General features: G+C 35.1%; 1 protein-coding gene across 1 annotated transcript in view; it reads left to right on the top strand.

Annotated features, from left to right (window-relative positions):
* LOC120527313 overlaps positions 1-22,253 on the top strand; it is an 88,953-nt gene extending 66,700 nt beyond the window's left edge. Inside the window, exons 11-16 of the mRNA XM_039750578.1 lie at positions 2,120-2,197; positions 4,028-4,217; positions 6,426-6,553; positions 13,680-13,796; positions 16,861-16,971; positions 22,112-22,253. Of these exons, the coding sequence (XP_039606512.1) occupies positions 2,120-2,197; positions 4,028-4,217; positions 6,426-6,553; positions 13,680-13,796; positions 16,861-16,971; positions 22,112-22,238 (751 nt within the window). The 3' untranslated portion in view covers positions 22,239-22,253. The remainder of the gene's footprint in view (positions 1-2,119; positions 2,198-4,027; positions 4,218-6,425; positions 6,554-13,679; positions 13,797-16,860; positions 16,972-22,111) is intronic.
* Positions 22,254-22,959: the final 706 nt, after the last annotated feature.

The raw sequence follows: 22,959 nt of genomic DNA, 5'->3' as shown, positions 1-22,959 counted from the left end.
AGGCTTTAGATTAAATAAACACAAATATTAAATGCAAGAACTTGCTTCTGAATCAATAAAGATTAAGAATCAATCCATCAGCTGCAGAAGGTGTTTGAAAGCTTCAAGTCAATTTTATGGAAATGATGCTTTAAAGCACTTTTGGTCATAAACTGGAAAAAAGAATATCTGAAAGATGGTAGCAAACGGTACATATGGGTTGGAGATGGTGGCACTGACCAGAAAGCAGGAGACAGAGCTGAAGATAGCAAAGTTAAAGATGCTAAGATTTGCATTGGGTGTGACGAGGATGGATAGGATTAGAAATGAGTACATTAGAGGGTCAGCTCAAGTTGGATGTTTGGGAGACAAAGTCAGAGAGGCGAGATTGCGTTGGTTTGGACATGTGCAGAGGAGAGATGCTGAGTATATTGGGAAAAGGATGTTAAGGATAGAGCTGCCAGGCAAGAGGAAAAGAGGAAGGCCTAAGTGAAGGTTTATGGAAAAGGGAGCAGCCGAAAGAAGAAATAGATATGCAGAAGGTGACAACGAGGGTTTGGGGACTTGCTTCATTGAGAGCGTTTATTAGGCAGCCCGTCTTTTACTTAGGGATAAGTCTGTCTAATGGGGCTGTAGTGTTTATTTTGTTCTACATTTGTTTGATTTTGTATAATCCTTTTTTGTGTATCTCTCTATTATAAAAGAAAACCTGGAAAGCAAAAGCAAGGCGATGATACATGTTCTTCTCGGAAGTTCTCGAAAGACATTTAAAAGACCCGCGAGATAAAAGAGACATGCCATGGAGCGTCTTGCGGGCACCGTAAACATGAGAGTTGGTGCCAAGAGACTGTGCCAGGGCCGTCTCGCGGGGACGTGGAATATGAGATTCTTGCAAGACATGCCCTGCTTACAAAATATTGTATATCATATAAGGGCACATCCATCAAAAAACAGTCAGTCGTGTAAAAGCATGTAGTTCACACAGATCCTATGCTCTCAACACATATAAAGTGTATAAGGACAATACGGAGAATAGAGACCCAAAGGCGTTGGAGAGAAAAAAAGACATAAGAGATTATGAAACCAGTAAAATTCGAAAGTATTGCAGCGTCCCAGCCAGGTTACGGCCTTTTTGGTTGTAAGTGACTGTTCAGTCCGATTGAGGGAGGGTTGAGTACAGCACAGAAGACTGATAGCGGGGTATTGATTGATGTGGTAAGGGGGGGGTGGGGGATGAGGGATTGGAGAAGGTGCTAGAAAGTTGTGTTTGGGGTTACAAAGTCAGCGATTGTTCAAGTAAAACTTTTGTGACACATTATCATGTCAGTCGCTACAGTATCAAAAAAAAAGATAGAAAAGATTGCATTACCACAAAACAAACGGTGATTAATCATCAGAACCAGGTGTAACTGAAAAAAGAGCAGGACAAATCGAGGTCAGAAATAAAAGGCAAAGAGTAGACAACAAAGTCTTTTCGCATTCGCATCATTCAATGCACAAAACGTGGTTTTACAGAATAATAGACCATACGCTATGAGAATCTGTGGTCCTGGAACAGTTAAAGCAACGACAAGTTGAATTTCAAAGAATACACAATTTGATCAGGTGTATATTTATGATCACGGAGAAGTGATGCAAATTTTAACAGGCAAAAAGAAAGGTAATGTATATATTCCGTGAATAACATTACACACCAAAGGAGATCGTGATATGCCATTCATATTAAAATGTTTACAGTCTACTGTGAGAATAGCTTTTGCTATGACAATCAATAAATCACAGGGACAAACATTAGAAAAAGTCACATTACTTATTAGAGAAACAGAAACAATATTCACTCACGGGCAGTTATACGTTGCATTGTCACAATGTGTCTTCAAAAAATATTGTTTTTAATGAAGCTTTAAAGTAAAAGTGCAAATAATGAAATTGAAACAATTCCAAAGAAAAAGAAATTTTAAATTGTATATCCGATTAACCAAACACTAGTTTTTTTATATAATGAAGTGCTTTATTTTTCTAATATTTAGTTAAACTTTATTCTTACTTGGTAATGTCTCATGAGCACTCTGAAAAATCACAACATATTATTTTTTCAGCTGTTTTGTTTCACATTATCATTGTACATTCTGTTTTGCAGTTTAGAGAATCTGTCTGTTAATGGGTGCCAGATGAGAGATGAGACCCTCAGCACCCTTGTTAAGAAACATGGAGCAAGGTACAATACAGTATATTTTTTCATGATTTATAAATAATTTCTAAATATGAATAGTTCACATTTAGTAAAATCTTTTGTTGATACCTAGTTAATGTCATATAAAATTAAAGAGATTAAAAAAGTTTATTTAATGAATGAATAGATGATGTAGCTTAAAGTTGAAAATACTGTTGAATCCTTGTGGAATTTTTCTTAAATGTGTGCACTTTAATAAAATATTGTATGATATATTGTATGTATAGTAACATATCATTTTGTAGTATTGTTCTAAATATACTGTATAGTCTGATTTCATGTAGTTAAATACAATATCGGAAAAGAGAGTTTCTTGTTTAAATGTGTAAAAGAATGAAAATATTTTTCACATACCTTCTATTTTACTGTTAATAATAATAATAATTCTATGTATAGAGCACTTTTCTTCAATTTTGCAGCTCAAGGTGCTTATTACAAAAATACCAATATCACAACAATTTCATAATGAAAAAATAAAATTCTAATGAAATAAAATAAAAAAAGACAATGCAAAAGAGCTAAAAAACAATATTGAAAATGTTAAACAATCAATTAAAGGCAGGAGTAAACAAATATGTTTTGAGATACATCTAGCTTTCATGATATTTTTAGAAATGCTGTTCCACACTTTTGAAGCATGGTGACCAAAAAGCTAGTTCCACTATGCTTATCTTTAGATTTTGTTTAAAAATACTTCAATGTTTATATGTCAGTTACCTAGTTATCTGGGAACTGCACTTTCCTGGTACAGAATTCTTTACAGAAGGTTGTGTGCCTGGCTGAGTGCACTATTGGCACTTCATGAGACAATGTATGGTCAGGTCTCAAAGGGTATCCAAGGACTCCAACAATCCCAGAAGAAAATGTCAGGGAGACCACTATGCAGCCTAAAAACTAGGACTGAAAGATTCTGTAGGTGCTTCCACACAGTTGGCATCTTATTGTTAAATGAACAGCATTATTAGATTCTTGTTTTTCTGCTACTCCTATCTTATATTTTTGTCATGGAACCAGCATTAGATTTTTCTTTTAGGCACAGTCCAGATTATTCTAGAAAAAAACCAAAACATTTCACTGCATTTTATACTCCTTTATGATGTTTCATGTGACAAAAAAAAATCTCTGGAACCTTAAAAAAAATTGAATTAATAGGTTCCTAAAATCTAAAGTATTTAAAATAGCTCCTGTATTCTCTTTAACTATTCTAAAAATGTTGGTTATAAGAAAGGTTTTGTAATAATTTTTCATGCTAACTTTTAGAAAGGTAATAATTATTAATTTATTTTTCTTAATATCTTAGTCTAATACAGAGAGGCAGGTGGCCAGAGCCTACCCCAGCACCCCTGGGCCACAGACTGATGTTAAACCAATACTTCTGTGGGCTCCAATCCATTGTAAAACACACTCATTGACATTCATACTCATAAGTAAATCTCCAACCAACCTAACATGTAGATAAAAAATATAATAAGTCTGGAAAAACAACATTTTTACAAGAAAATATACAGACTCCTTAAAGACATTGTCTGGTCTAGAAATAGTAGTCATCCAGAATCAAGTGTGTATATTGGATTGTTCTTGGACATGTTGTTTACATATCATAAGAATACATTAGAAGGAAATTATTTATTAAGCTTTTTATAATAAAAAGTAACCTTTTTCATATAATGCACTCTTGTGCCTCATCCATGAAAAAGGTCCCTGCCTTACAAACACTGCTGTCTGAATAGGCTCTCATTGCCATTACAAGAAGTGAATGGATGTTTAGATATATATAGTATATTACTTAATGCTGTTATGTTTTATTTCCACAAGTCTTCACAAGCTTGAAATATTTGGATGTCACACCCTGAGTGAAAGGTCTTTGTGTTTCATGGCCAATGAATGTTCCAACTTGAAAACCTTAAATATAGGTAGAATCCCAAAGCTTACAGAAATGGGTCTGACAAAGATGATGGGCTGCTTTAAAAATCTAACATCACTTAATGTGACAGGTCTTAATGTGGTAAGTTACATTTTTTAAGCTAATAATAATATGGTATGTTTGTATTTGTAATGTATAAAACACTGTATATAATTACTTGTATTACTAATACAGTTATTAAAATACTGTAATTGTATTATTAATAGATTGACAAATTTACTGTAGTTGCTTTTTGTGTGTGTTGTTTTGTGCATAAGACAATTCCAGATATATTTAATTTGATGCTTATTGTAAAATTAATCCATATTAATATACTACTTAGCATTCCTGGATCTGCTTAATTCAAATTAGTTAATGAAAGCCTGGAGCTCATCTTAGAAGCAACAGGCACAAAGCAGGAGATAATATTCCATCACAGGACTCACTCAAGCTTACACAGATATGAGGCTTACTTAGAATTGTCAGTTAACCTAACATGTTGATCTTTGGGATGTGGAGGGAAAACTGGAGTACTTGAGGCAATGAATATACACAAACATAGTTAGAACATTCAATCTCCCCACAAGTTGAGACATGGTGCAGGGCTTTGAACCCACAATACTGGATCCATGAGCCAAAAGCATTAAACACTACACCAAAGGGCAGTAATCAATTTTGAAGAGAATTTTATTTTTCTTTAAAGCTAAGTAACAATAGAAAAGTACAAGCAAGTACTCTCTTTGTCTACTGTATTTTGTATTCAAGGCATTTACTGAATATCGATACAAAAACTTCTTTTAATCAGAATATGTTTCTAAGTTCATCCGACTAATTAAAAAAAATTTCAATTTTAAAATATGTTATTCTGTGTGTATCCATTAAAAAGTAATAGCTGTATTTATCCTTTAATGCATTTTTTCTGCTTTTCCTTGAAGTATATATTTTAAAACCCCCATTACTGTATATTATTTCAGATTAATAAACTAAACTGCCTTAAATTTCTCCATTTTAAACATTTAATTTGTATCTGCTTGCTTTTTGTATGACTGGCACTTGAACATGGCCCCTTCCCCAGCCCCATATTCAGTGATAGCAGGATTCTTACCATGAACATATGGCTCTAACTCTTCTTCAGGTAAAGCTGGTATTCAGGACAGATTGATGGACAGTGGTTTGACACCCACTTATTTAGAAATAATTTAATATTGCATTTTTTTTGTCAGTCATTTCTTCTTCTTCACCTTAAACCAGTTAACTGGTCAATCTACATTCCCATTCTTCCCTACGGTCACAAGGTGTGGTTTGACATTAAAGGAACAAGGTCATGGCTATAACTGGAGGAAGATAGTTATTTCAGATGTGACTGGGGTCACTTTAAAATAAATACATATAAATCTGTTTGTTGTTTGACTGACATTTGAATACAGTCTTGTTTTGTTGTGTCCCTTTTACTGCTATAACAGATTGTTATTTTCTCCCAAATTCAAATGGGCAGTTAAAGAGATTCAAAAAATGATCGATGAATGAATGTATTTTAAAGCTGTATTTTTAGATTAATCAATACATCTTAATTGGTTGATTTATTTTCATCCTCTTCCCCAACCCCATATTCAGTAATAGCAGGATTATTGCCGTATGGCCCTAACTCTTCTTCATGTAAAGCTGGTATTCAGGACAGATTGATAGACAGTGGTTTGACACCCACCTATTTAGAAATAATTAAACATTCCATTTTGTTTCTCTGTCATTTCTTCTTCTTCACCTTAGACCAGTTAACTGGTCAGTCTACATTCCCATCCTTCCCTACAGTCACAAGGTGTGGTTTGACGTTAAAAGAACGAGGTCATGGCTATAACTAGAAGAAGGGATTTATCTCAGGTGTGAATGGGGTCACTTTAAAATAAATACAGTACAGTACATGTAAATCTGTTTCTTGCTCAGATCAAGTAAAAATACCAGAGTAAGTTCAGATGTCTTTAGTATTTCATAAGGATGTATGATGATGTATGATGTATTAATAAAACGTGGGCTGATACAAGAAACCTATACTGGGATACATGTGTGGTAGACCCTGCACATTTTAGACAGATTACTGTATGTTTTTGCTCTGACCTAGGAAAATCTGCATATGCCCCAAGAGGAACTAGAATCTGTTACTAAGGCAGTCTTGCCTACCCTAGTCAACCTGTTCTCTCAGCTACTTGTTGTGTGAAAATGAATAATATTTCCACAAACTGCTTAAAGTTAGAACATAAAAAATTAAAAAATGACATTTTTCAATGTACTGTATATATCCTTCATCTTTTACAGATTAAAGATTGTGTTGTGCACCACATTGCAAAACAATGCCATAAACTGGAAAATTTAACTCTTAGTTCCTGTCCTTATGTAACAGATGTCAGCCTTGTTGAAATTGGCACATATTTATCATCAATAAGGTAAGTCCAGAAATTGTTAGAAGCAAATTTCCTTCACTGATTTTGTAAAATGAAGCATACATAATATATCATCTATTCAACACAAAAGTGGGTTGCACCATTCCATGCTTTTGCAGTTGTTAGTTAATCTGTAGTTGGAGATTTTTCTTTTTGATCAGTTATTATAGTTCTCTATAGAAACTGTTCCCCCACTACCCTGCTCAGAATTAAATGGGCTTAAAACCGTTATAGACACCGTTCAATATGTGCATAGGCAGATAGGACAGGACAGGTATTGTCGCAGCTTTTAATTATGTAGCGTTGTCCAGCAATACGAAATAAAACATATTTGCATTAGTAACAACCCTACAATCCCTCCATATGTATTTAAATTTTTATTATAGTTTTGTGGCTTGAGGGTAGTGCTCTTGAATGGGCTTCACACCCAAAATTATGCCAAGGAGACCAAACTGTTCTTATAAACGATTTTTACTAAAAAAAGATTTTTTTTTATTAAAATGAAGAATACACAGGGGGCTACATGTTATAAGAGATATAATATAATCATAAAAATAATAACAATCATAAATAAATAAATATTAAATAAATAAATGCCCTCTAGACCCAGCTATACAGAGATCCACTCTTGATTGTTACGTTTGTATCTCCTCCTGCTCATTCCTTCCATCCTTTCTCTTTGCCCTGCGCCCCTGTTCCTTCCACTAGTCATATTTTTGTCCAACATACTCCTCCCAACTCTGAGTACATCTAGTTCATGGCCAGTATGGCCTTTTACGTTCTGGACTAGGCGATACTGGCATCTCAATACCAACTAACGTCATGCCAAAGCAGAAGAAAATAAGTGTAACAACTTACATTATACGAGTTCCAGCAGAACTTAAATGTTAGTATCATCATATGATCATAATAGATGGTGTCAGTCTCTCCTGCCCTCTGTCTGGTAGCCAGCCTTTCCGATAAAGCAGTTATAACTTGTTTGCAGCTGTTTGTCTCCCCCTCTGTCAGGGATCTGTATCTAGCCCACTTTTTGACCCTCTGCAGCTCCCTCTCGTTGTGCCTTTACCTTTGCTTGTGACTCTTAACTCACAGCTTCAGCTTGCTTTGTTTTTTGTAAGACCATTTCTCCCACAGCTGTTCAAAAAAATGTTGTCAAGTGTTTTAATTTCCATGCCAGGCAAGGGCCCCAGTTTTTGACCTTTTTAGAGACCCGTTTGTGACGGGTTGTGAGTCAAAACAGGTGCTCTTGAGACCAGCATGTGCCTAATGCATGTCCTTTGTTTACCTAAATTAAAAACGTCTTAGCTTTTGACACCTATTTAGTATAATTAAGCATGTTAGAAACTTAATAATTGGAAGAAAATGCATTACTATTCTAACAGAAAAATATACCATCTTCACCACAACCACTGAAGTGGTGGAGAGAGCCTCTTCATGGCTGTGGCTCAAGAGGGAGAGAGTTGAGATCTAAGAAGCTAGTTTGCAATCTGGACACAAGCAGGCTTTTGATCAGCTCCACCTGATCTCTGATTAGGGTATATGATGTTGAAAGACCTGAAACATGGAATGATTCCTGGAACATCACTGATGATGTGTCCAGTAACATCAGAAAATGTATTTGAATACTACTATCCCTATACAAATGCCTGCAGATTTTTATGTCAATGTGTTCTGCAATGGGCTGCTATTTCAATGAGGGGTGGTTATTGTCTTCTATCTGATACTGTTGAGATAGGCTCCAACTACCTGAGACCCTGAACTGGTCTTCCTAGTTTGTAAATCTCTTATGGTTAAAAAGGTAAAACTCAATTCCTGCTTTGCTAACATATCCATTATTATGGTTGGATGGCCAAGGAAAATGAGAAAACAAAAGTTTCACCTAGTGAGTATGCAGGAGAAAGTGAACTTCTAGCAGTTCCAAGATCAAAAGACCACACAGATGATTAAAGTATAGATGAGCATCAAAACAACACTTGAATTTAATTCAGATGTGCCAAATCAATGTTTTTGCTCTCTGAATTTAAATGTTTGAGTGCCTTGTTATTAAATATAGTAGTTATCAGTCATCAAGAGTTTTAAATCATTTATTTAATGACACATTAAAGGAAACATTCTTTAGTGTGACTGATAATAAGTGTCTTCTGTATGTAATTAAAAATTAATACAGTATAACATTTTCTAAAGAAACCCCACATATTAGCATATAATGAGAAAAATAATATGATGGCAATATAACTTCAGATATATGTGCATATTGAAAATGTATCGATAAGTGTAGACCAATGCCCAACAGCTGAACGTAATTATCAAATTTGTATTATAGAATGCTGTGATCAATAATGTTAAAAGCTGGTCTTCAGTTTAAAAGCAAAATGGCTGTATTATCATTGTATTGTTGGATATTATAATATTGTTAATATCTATCCGAGTGAAAGTGGGTGTAAATGACTGTGAGTATTAAAGGCCTTAAAATCATTATAAACCACAATGCAGTGTGATAAGTGAGCATTTGTTCCAGAAGATTTAAATTAAAAAAATATAATTAAAGATAGAGCTGCTTTAAACCAAGAGAGAACATGTTTCTAAGTGCGGTTTAAATGTGTTTATGGATGGAGATTCTTAAACCTAGTCAGGTAATTATCTATCCATCCATCCATTATCCAACCCGCTATATCCTAACTACAGGGTCACGGGGGTGTGCAAGAGCCAATCCCAGCCAACACAGGGCGCAAGGCAGGAAACAAACCCTGGGTAGGGCACCAGCCCACCGCAGGGCACACACACACCAAGCACACACTAGGGACAATTTAGAATCGGCAATGCACCTAACCTGCATGCCCTTGGACTGTGGGAGGAAACCAGAGCATCTGGAGGAAACCCACACAGACACGGGAAGAAAATGCAAACTCCATGCAGGGAGGACCCAGGAAGCGAACCTGGGCCTCCTAACTGCGAGGAGGCAGCGCTACCCACTGCGCCACCGTGCCGCCCTCAGTTAATTATATACTGTATATTAGGGTATATATATATATACGGTTGAAAATAGTTTTACTGTCAAATAATGCAAAGAGTACTCGACACGTGTTTCGCCCTAATTCTGGGCTCATCAGGCGTACAGACTCACTGCTTTTGCTCACTGATTGTAATTCAGACTAAGAATGCCATGAATATAATTACCCCTAACTACATGCTGTCAAATGAACAAACCACACGCCGTGGTGCAACGTTAGAGGCTTCGCCTCTAGCGCTGACGTCCAAGGTTCGATTCCCCGAGAGGGGGGTGCAGTGAGTGTGTACGCCTGATGAGCCCAGAATTAGGGTGAAACATGTGTCGCATACTCTTTGCATTATTTGACAGTAAAACTATTTTCAACCATTCTATGACTGCTTCTCGCAACTGAAAGATATACTGTATATATACAATTATATAACTATTAAAAATTCTTCCAAAAAAATCTCAGACTTTTCCGGGTTACAGATAATCATTATGGACTTTTTACTGGCTTTTTTGATAAGGGTGGAAAATCACAACCAGAAAAGAATCCAAGTCCATCAAAGAATGCACACAAATAATATGGTACAGTGCAGAGATACAACAAAACTCTTTCCTCCACAAACAGATCATCACTTCTTCATGAATAAATACTGAATGTCATAAGTTTGTATTTACAGACAGGCACATGACAGTTAGATCTACATGTAATCATTCACATATAGTGTATCTTACATTTTTATATATTATATATGCTTAATACACAGTAAATGGGATTAATAAATAATTAGCAACTACCGTAGAAATATTCACTGGCAACATAATACTGTAAATATTAAATTTTATTTTTCCTTGTTCTGCAAATTAATAGGTTAAGTTGGCAATGTATCCTAGACAATGTATCCTGGAGTTTTTTTTAAATAAAGTGGAACTAAAAATCTGTGAGTCTAACAAAAAGACATGGTGCTGACCACATGCTAAATACTGTAGAAAAAGTCACTGACTACATTGTTGACTTTGTGTACTTAACAAATCTCTCAACTCAACCCTTACTCAGCAACTAAAATCATTTCCTGTAGGCTCTTTCATTTTGATTTGAACGTTGTATGCATTGAATTTGTAATTTTCCAACAGTTAAGTTACAGCTCAAACAGTTTGTTATTTTCAACTATAGTTTATGCAATTTTAAAAGTTTGATTAGCTTTTTCTTATAGGAAATATTCATTGTTCTTTGGCGTAAAATAAACTGCTTTGAGCTAATAGTTAAGTACTTTGTCATTGTACTTTATACACGGTTCTCTATGGCGTGACATCACTGCAATTCATATAGCATTGTATTCAATTAAAGTAAGTGGAGTCAGCCACATTGTTGTTGTCAGGAGTAAGCGGTAAGAGATTCTCAAGCAGTCTAAATATATTACTACTTCATACAGAGTGAGCATACTGAAAAAATGTAAGATATTACAGTATAGTGTGCACACTCTGATACAGCTAAGCATGTCTCATTAAAATGTTTTGTAATCCATGACCATATTTATCCTTCTAGATGTAAACACTTCAATCACTGTAAAGTAAAAAGCACAAAGAAGCAAGATTGTAAACAGTATTACTCATACAAATTTAAACGAATACTAGGCTACTGAGTTGCACTGAGAAGAAAATAGCAGAAGGAAACAGGTGCATTTTGCTTGTGTTATTCTTTCAATAAAATGCTTATAGAATTTGAGCTTTCCTGTAAGCTGTAGGTCCAGGGTGAGCAACAACCTGTAAAAGATTTTATAAGATGAAGGATGCTGGTCATAATGCTAGTAGAACTTACCATCAATTTTAAAGTGCTAATCATAATATTATAATTCATTGGAACTGTTTTATTGATTAATTTGAAAGCAAAACTAATTAATAAGAAGATAATAAACAGAAAAAAATTCATATTTGCACATTTGCTATTGTTCTGTTGATTAAGGTAGTAGTAGTATACTTTACATTAATACATTACCAGTTAGCTATTTTCATCATCATATATTTTACAAACTTGTTTGATATTAATAGTTTTGCAAGCATGCTTGACCTATTTAGGGCCACAAATGATCACTCATGTCAACAAAAAGAACAAGAACAGAAACAATACACGGATGATGGCAGTGCTGGAGTTTGGGGAAGAGATGGGATGGGATGGGATTCATTCTATTCCATTCTATTCTGTTCGATCACTTACACCAGAGCCAATTTATAGCTGCAGATCAGCACATGGAGAATTTTCAAATGATATGCAAAATGTGCAGTACAACACCCAGGTGCAGAAGTCAAATCTAGGACACTGGATCTGTGAAGTAGCTAATGACTGTACCACCACGCTGCCCACATCACTAACAGTGAATGTTTTAAGTATTAAAGTCTTCATATCCAGTCTACTTGAATAAAGAATAAATATTTAATACATGAGAATATGCTTTTTGCAAGCTGAATATCTTGAAGGAAACATGTTACACATGAGAAGAGTATGTAATACATAGAGTAGGGTGAGGTCATTTGTGGATTTCTTGTTGAATCTGTAATAGGATTTTTAATCCTTCTAACTGAAAACATACAGTAGATACAGATATATTAAGTAAATTAAACTTAAAAAATAAAATTAGCTGATTACTGAAGGATCAGCAAACACTAAAGATCCAAAAAGGACTGCAATTTAATGTTTACAGTTTAAAGTTCTCTGTGTAGATAAAATACAATGTGAGTGATTTTTTCCTACTTTATTTAAATAACTCTCATCCTCCAGTAAATGTGCAGAATGAGTTAAATAGGATAAAAAAAAATATTGCAGAATGATGATTACAAACTGATGGATAGTATGCAGAAATTCTAAGAAGCATCAATGTCTTTGAGATCACATTTGGAGCATCACATCCAGTTTTGGTTAAAGACATGCTTTAGCAACTCTAGAATCCATACTAAAAGGGCAAGCAAGTGCATCCTTCAGCTAAAGTTCATGTCCTTAACGAAATGGGGAAAAGAAACTGACCCTGCTATGCTATGTGGGCCTAAATCTATGGCGTTAACATTCTTAAAAGCATTAATAAGGAAAACACTACAAAATCCTTCCCGCTAGCTTTGAAAAAAGGCATTTTAACTAATGACTCAGAAAGATAAACAACTTAATTTGTCAAACTTGTATTGCTCCTTTAAAAATCTGTTATCAGCAGTCACTTTATACGGTATTATATTTAAATTTACTATCTTTACAGTATTATATTCAGTACCTGTCAGTTGTTCAGAAATATGATAACAGTTGTGTAACTTCTAATTTATGCATTGTTTTGTATAAAAGTGTCACCTAAATAATATTCTTTTAACTTTTTTGATGTCTCTCATATGATTAAATCAATTAATCACTTAGTACAAAAAATTACAGTAATAACACCAGAAGTCTCATAGGATGATTTGGAAGCTGATAGATACATGGTTTCTCAGAAATTTTTGAAAGCTTCATTCATGGTCACCATTGGCAGACCTACAGGAATGCACTTTTCAAAGTATTCATTAAAAGATGCCATATTTGCTCAATTAAATGTCATCTGTAACTTAAATAAATAAAGCATAAGAGTTATGCTAAAGTCAAGTTGTAAAGTCAGCAGGTGATGCAAGCTGTCAGGGATATCTGATGACATAGTGCTGGAATTTATTCTTTTTACCAGCATGCAAAATAAAACATGCTATGCTACATTAAGTGCTTGAAGGTCAGTCAGTGAATAACATACTACTGTGTATAGTGGCACTAATTAGGCTGATGACAAGTAAAGTCTGAAATTTACCCCACTGGGAAACCCTGCAGGACTTCCCAGGCTTAGCTAAACAAGTTATATACATTTGAGATTTAAAATTTGTTTCAGTAATATCCCATTTCAGCTGAGATCAGAAGTATATATCAATAACACGACTGCAGGTAAAACACATATATAACACATATATAACTTGCATGAAGAGGAATATATAATTGTAGATAACTGAGGTAAAATGACTTAATTATACTGACATCATTGTATTGTTCCCATATGAAAAGACTGCTAATAACCTTTATTTTGTGTACAGCAAAGTTTGGTATGTGACTACATGTAATGGTTTATATGTTAAATGCTACAGGCACCTTGATGTAAGTGGCTGTAAAAAAGTAACTGATACCGGAGTTCAAGCTCTAGCAAAGGGATGTCATCAGCTTCGATATCTGGATCTAAGCTCTACAGGAACAGGAAAACAAGGGTAAGATATAATGCAAGATTCGGAGAACATGACATAATAAGTTACCTTGCAAAAGTGTGCCCCAGTACCAAAATATTAAACTTTCAAACAAATAGAATATAGGACATGATAAATATTCATGTTTTTTCTTTCACGTCTTTACAACAATGTAAATTATTGTTGTTGTAAATTACAACAACAGTGTAGCCTTTCAGTGCCCACAGATACATGTCTTGGTCTGTTGTCTGACTGGTGGACAATCTGCTCACCAATATTTATAGAACCTCATGTGTTTTACCTCCTGCCCTTTACCCCACCCCGGTCTGTCTCTCCCCCACCAGTTCAGTGCTTATTTTCACTCTGCACTCAATGAGTTTTAGGTCAGTGGCACCTTACATTTACAATAGCGGCACAGGAGAAGAACTTTGCTTAATGGCTTCTCTACTCCTTGTTGCCCTGTATTACAATTAGGAGGTAAATGATGGTGCAGCATTGAAGGTTCGTAGGAGCACAGTAGCCTTCATAATTCTGAAATGGAAGAAGTTTGGAACAACCATGAGTCTTTATAGAGCTGGTCACCTGGCTAAACCAAGCCATTGGAGGAGCAGAGCCATGGTAAGAGAGGTAACCAAGAGCCTGATGGTCACTCTCACTGAGCTCTGGAAAACTTTATGACAGAGTGGCCAGATGGAAGCTTCTCCTCATTAAAAAACACATACAAGCCCCCTTGGAGTTTCCAAAAAGACACCTAAAGTAATCTCAGACTGTAAGAAACAAGATTCTCTGTTCTGATGAAACCATGGTTGAACTGTTTAACTTCAGTTCTAAGCATCATTTCTGGAGGAAACCAGGCACCACTCTCAGCATTACCATTCCAGCGGTGAAGCATAGTTGTGGCAGCATCCTATCATGAGGTGGTTTTTCATTGGCAGGGACTGGAAGACTAGTCAGGTTTGAGGGAAAGCTAAGTGGAGAAAAGATCAGAGATATCCTTCATGAAAACCTGCTCCAGAGCGTTCTGGACCTCAAACTCAGCTGAAGAATAACCATCTAATAGCACAATCTGGGAATGCCCTTGAGTTGCCCAGCCACAGCCTGAACTCAAACCCAGATGAACATCTCTGGGCAGAGTTGAAAACAGCTGTCTACTGATGGTCTCCATGCAATTAATCAGATCTGCAGAGAAGAATTTCAGAAAATCCTCAAATCCAGGTATATGAAGCTTGTCATATCATACACAAGAAGAGCATTTTGCAGTTGCCAAAGGTGCTTCAAGTACTAAATAAGGGGTCTGAATACTTGTATCACTATGAAACTTCAGTTTTTTATTTTAATAAATCAGCAAAAAATTATAATATCCTGTTTTCCTGTTTATTGTCATTTTGGGGTATTGAATGTTGCTTAATGAGGCAAAAATACATTTAAACAATTTTAGCATAAAGCTGCAACATAGCAAAATGAATACTTTCTGACTGCACCATATATTACTAGGACATGCCTTGATGTTGTGATTAGTTTTCTGTAAAAATCATTATACGGCTGTTGATGGGTGAATCAGCAGATGACACAACTGTGTAGCAATACTGCTGTCAGATAGCTTCAATCATTTTAAAGTAGTTTGTTTTTTATTAGAGATGTAGTTTGCCTTCTTTATATATGACAGCATTTGTTTGATAGAATATTTAAATGTTTTACAGGAAAAATATATCAGAACTTACTTTGCTGATATTAAAAAAAACTATAATTATGATCAGAATCTTACACAGCAAATTATTTATACAATAATTGGGGTCATTGTTTACAATTGAAGTACTGCATTGTTCGTTAATAGCCTTTGCTACAAAGCCCTATTTGCTTTACTCATGCATCACTATTTCTTTGGCTGGAATGGCACTCTGTTGATGCACTGAGACATCTTTGGGATACTGGTGGAAACCAAAGTACAAAAAAAAAATTCCACACAGACACACAGAAAATATGCCACATTTTAATAAAAATATTAATTATTCTAACAGTAAAAGCTTCATTATTAAATTGCTAAAGATTTCAATATACAGTATAAGCAAAAAATATTTTTAGTTTTCTAAGTACCATTTCCTTTTGATTTTGCACTTTTGTCAGTTTTCATGCTAATTCTTGAAGCCTTCTTTAAAGCTTTGATTATTTTGTTGTTCACTAGAAAAAAGTCTGCAGTAGATGCAACGTGCATCATTTTTAGCAGATTCTCAGTTCTGGTGTAGCTACCCACAGGTATAATACTGGGGAGCCTTTCTTTCATCATTTCCCCCACTTATTAAGCTTTGTACACGCCACTAAGACCGTTCTAATTAGAATTTGCTATCAGAAGCATTGAAGAGCTCCTATTGTATTATTTTCCAATTACAACCCTTGAATTATGGCAGAATACTGGTCTGTGATTCCATGGTCACCATAGTTACAGATTCATATGTTTGATGTTTTTATGCTATCAGACAAAAATGAATGATTGTGCAGTTTTTATGGGCGAATATATTTATTTATTAAGATAACATTATTATGGTTAATTTAATTGTAATAGAGAACTTGTAAAATGGGGTTATTTCCCTGCTGTTTTGAGTTCGTTTTCATTTATTTGTCTGAGATTTCAGTGATCACACCATGAAAACAGTTATGTGTTTGATATTACAGGTGCATTTCAATTAAGAGAAGGAGACAGAATTGATTTGAGTGTGTAGTATAGAAATTCCCTATAAGCCTGCTATAGGATGTGTATATGACATAGCCCTCCATGAGAAGACCCAAGACCATGTCCAGGACACAATTGAGGGATTATATTTCTTTGAAATTAAAATTAAAATTACATTTCTTGAAAATATACAGCTCTTTATGAATTTGTATGATCCCATCATGAAATATAACACTGTTCTTAATTTCGAACTAATTTAATGATGTGTAATCTTTACCAAAGTATACAGTATGTTAATCATATTTGGATGGTACATTTGAAGTGAAAAAATAAAAATCTGACTTACAGCTCAGGAGAGTGTAAGAGACCCATTGTTACATTCTTCTGCACTTTTTAATTATGTGCTTTGTGCATTTTCAGAATTTGCTTACTGGCTAGTTACTGCAGTAGAAATTTGGAATGTGTAAAAGTGAGTTTCTGTAAAGACGTAACAGAAGATGCCATTAACAAATTGTGTAAAAACTGTAACAGGTAGGTGTAATATTTTTAACTTTAGACAAAAATGTTATGTGGTTGGTTTGAATATGGTATTACCCAACAACATGTTACTTTGTTTACTAATCTTTCATTCAGTATAATATGTTTTTTTGTGATATACATTTTTAACTTTTTCTTCATTCTTTCCCCTTTTATAAAAATAATTTAAAGTGTTTATTTTTATTAGAAGTAATTGTGCAAAAGGCAAAATGCATCCATTCACTAATTTTCAGAGTATACTTACTTATACTAGTTGAATTTAGTATCATTGTTTGCTTTAGGCGCTAGTTGATTACATTTAGTTATGCCTTGTTGAGACTGATGTAGAAACTTATTTTTAGTTCAGTCTAGTATAAGTGTCCTAACATAAATTTGCATTTCACTCATGATTCGAAAGCAATATATCATCTTGCTAGGTACTGTGAAATAAATAGCCTCAACTCACAAAAAAGATTTGCGGAAGCCACCTGTATACTTGAAGCCTGGCTGCTTAAAGGCAAATAAGTACCACAGATGTGTACGGAGTCAAGCCCAAAACAGAACTGAGGTTACAGGAAAGTTGGCTTGTGTTTAAGGTAGAAAGACAGAAGTGAGCTCATTGAGGCCTGGAACCGGAAGTGACATCATCCTTGGGCCAGGAACCAGAAGTGGTGTCATCCTTTGGACTGGAACCAGGTCTGCAAAGATAAAAGAAGAAAGTCTAGTGCCCCCCAACCACCCCTGACCTGGCGTGGAATTACCTTTGTTTGGTCCATTTAGCACCTTCCTATGAGCACGTGTGTCATTACATAATGGGGAAATAAATCAGACTTGTACCTGATATGGCAAAAAAACTGAACTTGGTTGTGATTAAACAAGCTTTGTAAATGTTGTGTAAAAAAAAAAAAATTATTTGCATTTATATAGCACTTTTCTCACTGCTCAAAGCGCTCAGCAATTGCAGGTTAAGGGCCTTGCTGAAGGGCCCAACAGAGCAGAGTCCCTTTTTTTGGCATTTACGGGACTCGAACCAGCAACCTTCCGATTGCCAGTGCAGATCCCTAGCCTCAGAGCCACCACTCCACCTGTAAAAATAGACATACCCACTGAAACAAAATACACAAACTATTCAAAGACAGATTAAGCGTGAAAGTCAGGACTGTGGTGCATCATGATATTTGCAAAATGACCTTAGGTGACTGCCAAACTTGTGCTTTTGCTATGGTTCTGATAGTGAGAGCTGTAGCCATTAGCGAACTGCATGCAGTAGAGGATAGCTGAGTGCCTGCCTATGATGGACAAAAATATAACAGAAGTTAAATATATGAATTTCAAATGGAGTAAATATTTTTATAGCCACTATATTTGAGAAGTATATGCATTCCAACAATTTATACGTGTAAAAAGTCTATCCTCCAATTCCATGGTTTATCTAGAATACATTCTACAGAGAGAAACAAAGTATCTCTAAGCAACTGAGTTCCATACTCTGAAACTGTTAATTGTCATTAAATGATTATCACTTTTTGCTGGGCCCTGTTCAAACTGAAACAATATTGAATACATTATTACATTTATTTTATTATAAACAACAAAAGCATTCCGATGTATAGGTTTACAGGGTCACTATAATCATGCGTACAGAGCACAGTGAAATATTTACTTATATGTGCTAATCAGTTGAAACACGTCAGCAGTCCTCAGCACCATGTATAACCTCCTTGCCTAGAAAGTTCTATATTTGGTACTTGAAAAATCTACATCATTAGTGTAGAAATTGATGGGTTACATATTCAACAGGTCAGGAAAGCCTTGTTTATCTAATGACCTAGAGAATGCACTTTCGAAATGAGGAATAAAAATACTGAAGAGGTTTTGTGACCTGGTGTTTATATTTTTTGCATATTCAAAACATACCGTAATAATTCAATCAGTTGTTTTTAATCTGTTAGTCTGCAAACTAATCTTACAATATATTCCTACTATGATTTTACTTTTCACCATCATTTAATATATTTCATTAAACCCCCCCTAGCCCAGCTCAAATCTCTCAAATAGGCATATTTATCAAGTTAGGGAAGAAATTTATGTTATTAATAAAGATATAGCAAAGTTGCTTGTGGTCATTGGAAGGTACAGGAGGAGAAAATTTTGGAATGCCAACCCAGTCATCCCTGTTTAATTAAGATAATAGTCCAACAAAAATGAGTGCTCGATGGCGCTAAACAAGCAAAAGTCCGCGTCCTAGCACGAAGAACCTTTTTTGGCTGGTAAGCCTGTGATAGTCACGGTGGGATGGAGCTCCATCTTGTGGTGCCCTCTTCTAACGAGTTACACCTCCTTCCAGGAAACATGGTGTATGTATTGGGGGGTTAGAAGGGGTGGAGTCAGTTGCCCTCACTGGCCTTCTTCACTAGCACCCCCTCCCAACTTGGGGTGGAAATGCATACCTCAAAAGAGCCAGGAGGATTATCCACTGATATGCATGCATGACATGCTGGATAGTTCAGGTAGATGGGGGTTAACACTTTTTTTAGATGAGTGACTGTACATTACAGAAAGACACCTATTTATATGTTGGTTCTTTTGCTTCTTTAAAGACTTTTAAACTTCATATTTGAATTCTCTTTAATGCTGCAGTTATGTCTGAGCCGACTTACATACATTGAGTCTCAGTTCAACAAAATCATCCTTCTCTATTGCCCTTTTTATGTCATCAGAGAAGTGCATATGACAAGTATTATTAAGAGAACATTGCAGTGTTTACTTTTTGACTGCAACTTTATGCATTTGAAGGTAATGTCATTTAATGTATGTATAGTAAATACTGTACTAAAAGGAAACATTAATAATAAGTTTTATAAACCACAATTTAATTCACAACTGTCTCTTAACTTTTTTATAAGTAAAAATAAATGAAATCTTTTTAAATTAAAAAAGTGTGAACAAAATGTGTTTACTCAATAAAGCAATAATATAAGCTAACCCCAATCTTTAAAGCTTATCATTGAATGCAGTCTTTTTTCTGCACAGCATATATCATTGTAAACATCATGACAAAGTTCTTTATCAAGCAGTTTGAACAATGTTATAAAGTATAAGTAAAATTTATAATATTCCATTCAGCATCAGTACAAGTGTAGTAACTGCAGATAGCATCTTAAAACAAAACAGTGTATTTGCTGTTTTATTTACTGTGATCAAAAATAACATATAAATCATGATTGCATTGTATACTACTTTACTTATTTCTGTATGTTGAGTTACTTTGGGTATTGCCTTTAACTTTTCTCTGCCCCCTTCTTTCTTCTGCTTCTTTCCTCTAATCTTTGCCATCTTAGTGTTTCTCTTGGTAACATATAATAATAATAAATAATAATGCATTTTATTTATAAGGCACTTTACATTTGTAGTAAATCTCAAAGTGCTACATAAAATGTTTAAACAAAGGCAATACAAATTAAAAACAGAGATAAAACAACAATAATTAGTAGCATTTTTGTTAATATGCTTTCCTAAATAGAAAAGCCTTTAGCTGTTTTTTAAAACAGCCCACAATCTGCTGTGTTCTCAGGCTCTCTGGTAGGGCATTCCAGAGCAGTGGAGCGGCCACTGCAAATGCTTGGTCACCCATTGTACGAATTTGGTCATAGGGGGTTGAACGCGATAGGTATTTGCAAAACGGAGGTTTCTTGCAGTGGATTATAATATAAGTAGTTCCTTAAGATATTGTGGAGCATTTCCATGGATACACTGGTGAGTAAGCAGACAAAGTTTATATTCAATACGGAGGTGAATAGGGAGCCAATGAAGTGACCGAAGGATTGGTGAAATGTGTTCATATTTCCACACCCTCATCAGGATCCTTGCAGCACTATTTTGAATTGCTTATAACTTTTGAAGGCTCTTGTTGGGTATCCCGATGAGGAGTGCATTACAATAGTCCAGCTGAGCGGAGACAAAGACATGAACCAGCTTTTCAGCCTCACACAGGGAGAGGCAGGGACGGAGTTTGGCTGTATTTTGGAGATGAAGGAATGCAATTTTACAAAGGTGATGGACACATGTATCAAATGACAGATGGGAGTCTAACTTGACACCCAAATTTTGTTAAATAATTTTGTGGCAGTCACATTATACAGTAGAAGTGAAAACCAAAAAAGAACACAACTGTCAGACTGTACTTGTGTATTTTGTCTTTCAGGCTATGCAAAAATATTTAGTATTTAAATTTTAAGAAAATACCATTCCTTTGTTTTAGATTTTGGATTTTTAGGTTTACTGCATGTTTTATCTACTGTATCTTGTCTCTGTCTCTGTGTTTTGGATATGCTTGACTGTCTTTTGCCGCTTTAATGTAGCTAACCAACCATGAGCATGTTAATTCCTATATCTTTCATTGTACCTTTTACTCCTGTGGTTAACCTAATCTTTGCTTATGGCTATTGTAACAGTGTTTTCCCTGGCTTTCCAAATGAAAATTACTAATACTACTCTATTTCACATAGCAAGCAATTTATGGCATCACAGTTGGTTTCCTACACAATCAGGGATGGCTTTGGTGCATCGCTCTAATTATTTAGCACATCTAGGGCCAAGCATGAGATGACAAGTTAATTGACCTGGTCATAGTCACATAGTCGGTCAGCAGTGAAGTGTTGCACCTGCAACATGTGTTTCACAATCGAAACTAAGGCTTTAGCAACAGGGCCACTCTGCCTACTTTTGCTTCCCTGTTATTAACTTAATATTAACCACATTAATGTTTGTTTTATATCAGTTTCACATTCACCTAGAAATGTTTCCACTGTTGGGTACATGTGATGCTTTTAACACTAAAAATGTTCTAGTATATCCAACAGAATAATAGTACAGCAAGAAGTAAGCACATACACTAAACAGCAGAGTTGATTAGAAATTGCAAAGGCACAACTCATACAAGCCAGTTGATTGTGCTTGAGTCAGCTACAGGTTTTATTATTTCTTCTGAACGTCTCTAAAATCAAAACAAAACATTACATATATATAACTCCATCTCTGCAAAAAGGGAGGTCGTGGTAGAATAACCTTCATGCTGACTCCAACAAACTACTGTAGTCTATATAGTTTCTATTCGTGTTTATTTATTAATTTGACTTTTATGTTTTGATTTCAGGTTAAAACTGATACATCTTTATGGCTGCAGAAGTATTCAGAATATAAACAACATCCAGCAAGCTAACAGAAATGTGGAAGTGCATTCGGATCTCTCAGTAAACACATCCCAAGTGATCCTAAAATAAACTTGCAAATACAGTACAGGCCAAAAGTTTGGACACAACTCCTCATTCAATGTGTTTTCTTTATTTTCATGAACATTTACTTTGGTAGATTCTCACTGAAGGCATCAAAACTATGAATGAACACATGTGGAGTTATGTACTTAACAAAAAAAGGTGAAATAACTGAAAACGTGTTTTATATTCTAGTTTCCTTAAAATTAGCCACCCTTTGCTCTGATTACTGCTTTGCACACTCTTGGCATTCTCTCGACGAGCTTCAACAGGTAGTCACCTGAAATGGTTTTCATTTCACAGGTGTGCCTTATCAGGGTTATTTAGTGGAATTTCTTGTTTTATCAATGGGGTTGGGACCAGCAGTTGTGTTGTGCAGAAGTCAGGTTAGTTGGATGATCATTTATTTTTCAACAGGACAATGACCCCAAACACACCTCCAGGCTGTGTAAGGGCTATTTGACCAAGAAAGAGAGTGATGGAGTGCTGTAAATGGTCATGAAAATAAAGAAAACACATTGAATGAGGAGTTGTGTCCAAACTTTTGGCCTGTACTGTACTTTAATGAATATTAAAACATGTGCATGGTATCACTTGGAGTCTGTAAAAGGTAAATGTTATTCCTGCGTTGAAAAAAAGAAAACAATGTTAGAAAACAAGATTGATTATCTCCTTATTTGGGTTTGGAGATACAGACTTCATATTTTCTAGTTAGTTAAAGCCAATTCTA

The sequence above is a fragment of the Polypterus senegalus genome, chromosome 4 (assembly GCF_016835505.1).
Source record: "Polypterus senegalus isolate Bchr_013 chromosome 4, ASM1683550v1, whole genome shotgun sequence".
In the NCBI taxonomy this organism is placed as follows: Eukaryota; Metazoa; Chordata; class Cladistia; order Polypteriformes; family Polypteridae; genus Polypterus; species Polypterus senegalus.
Note: the sequence above shows the minus strand (reverse complement) of the source record. Positions and strands in the feature narration are given on the sequence as shown.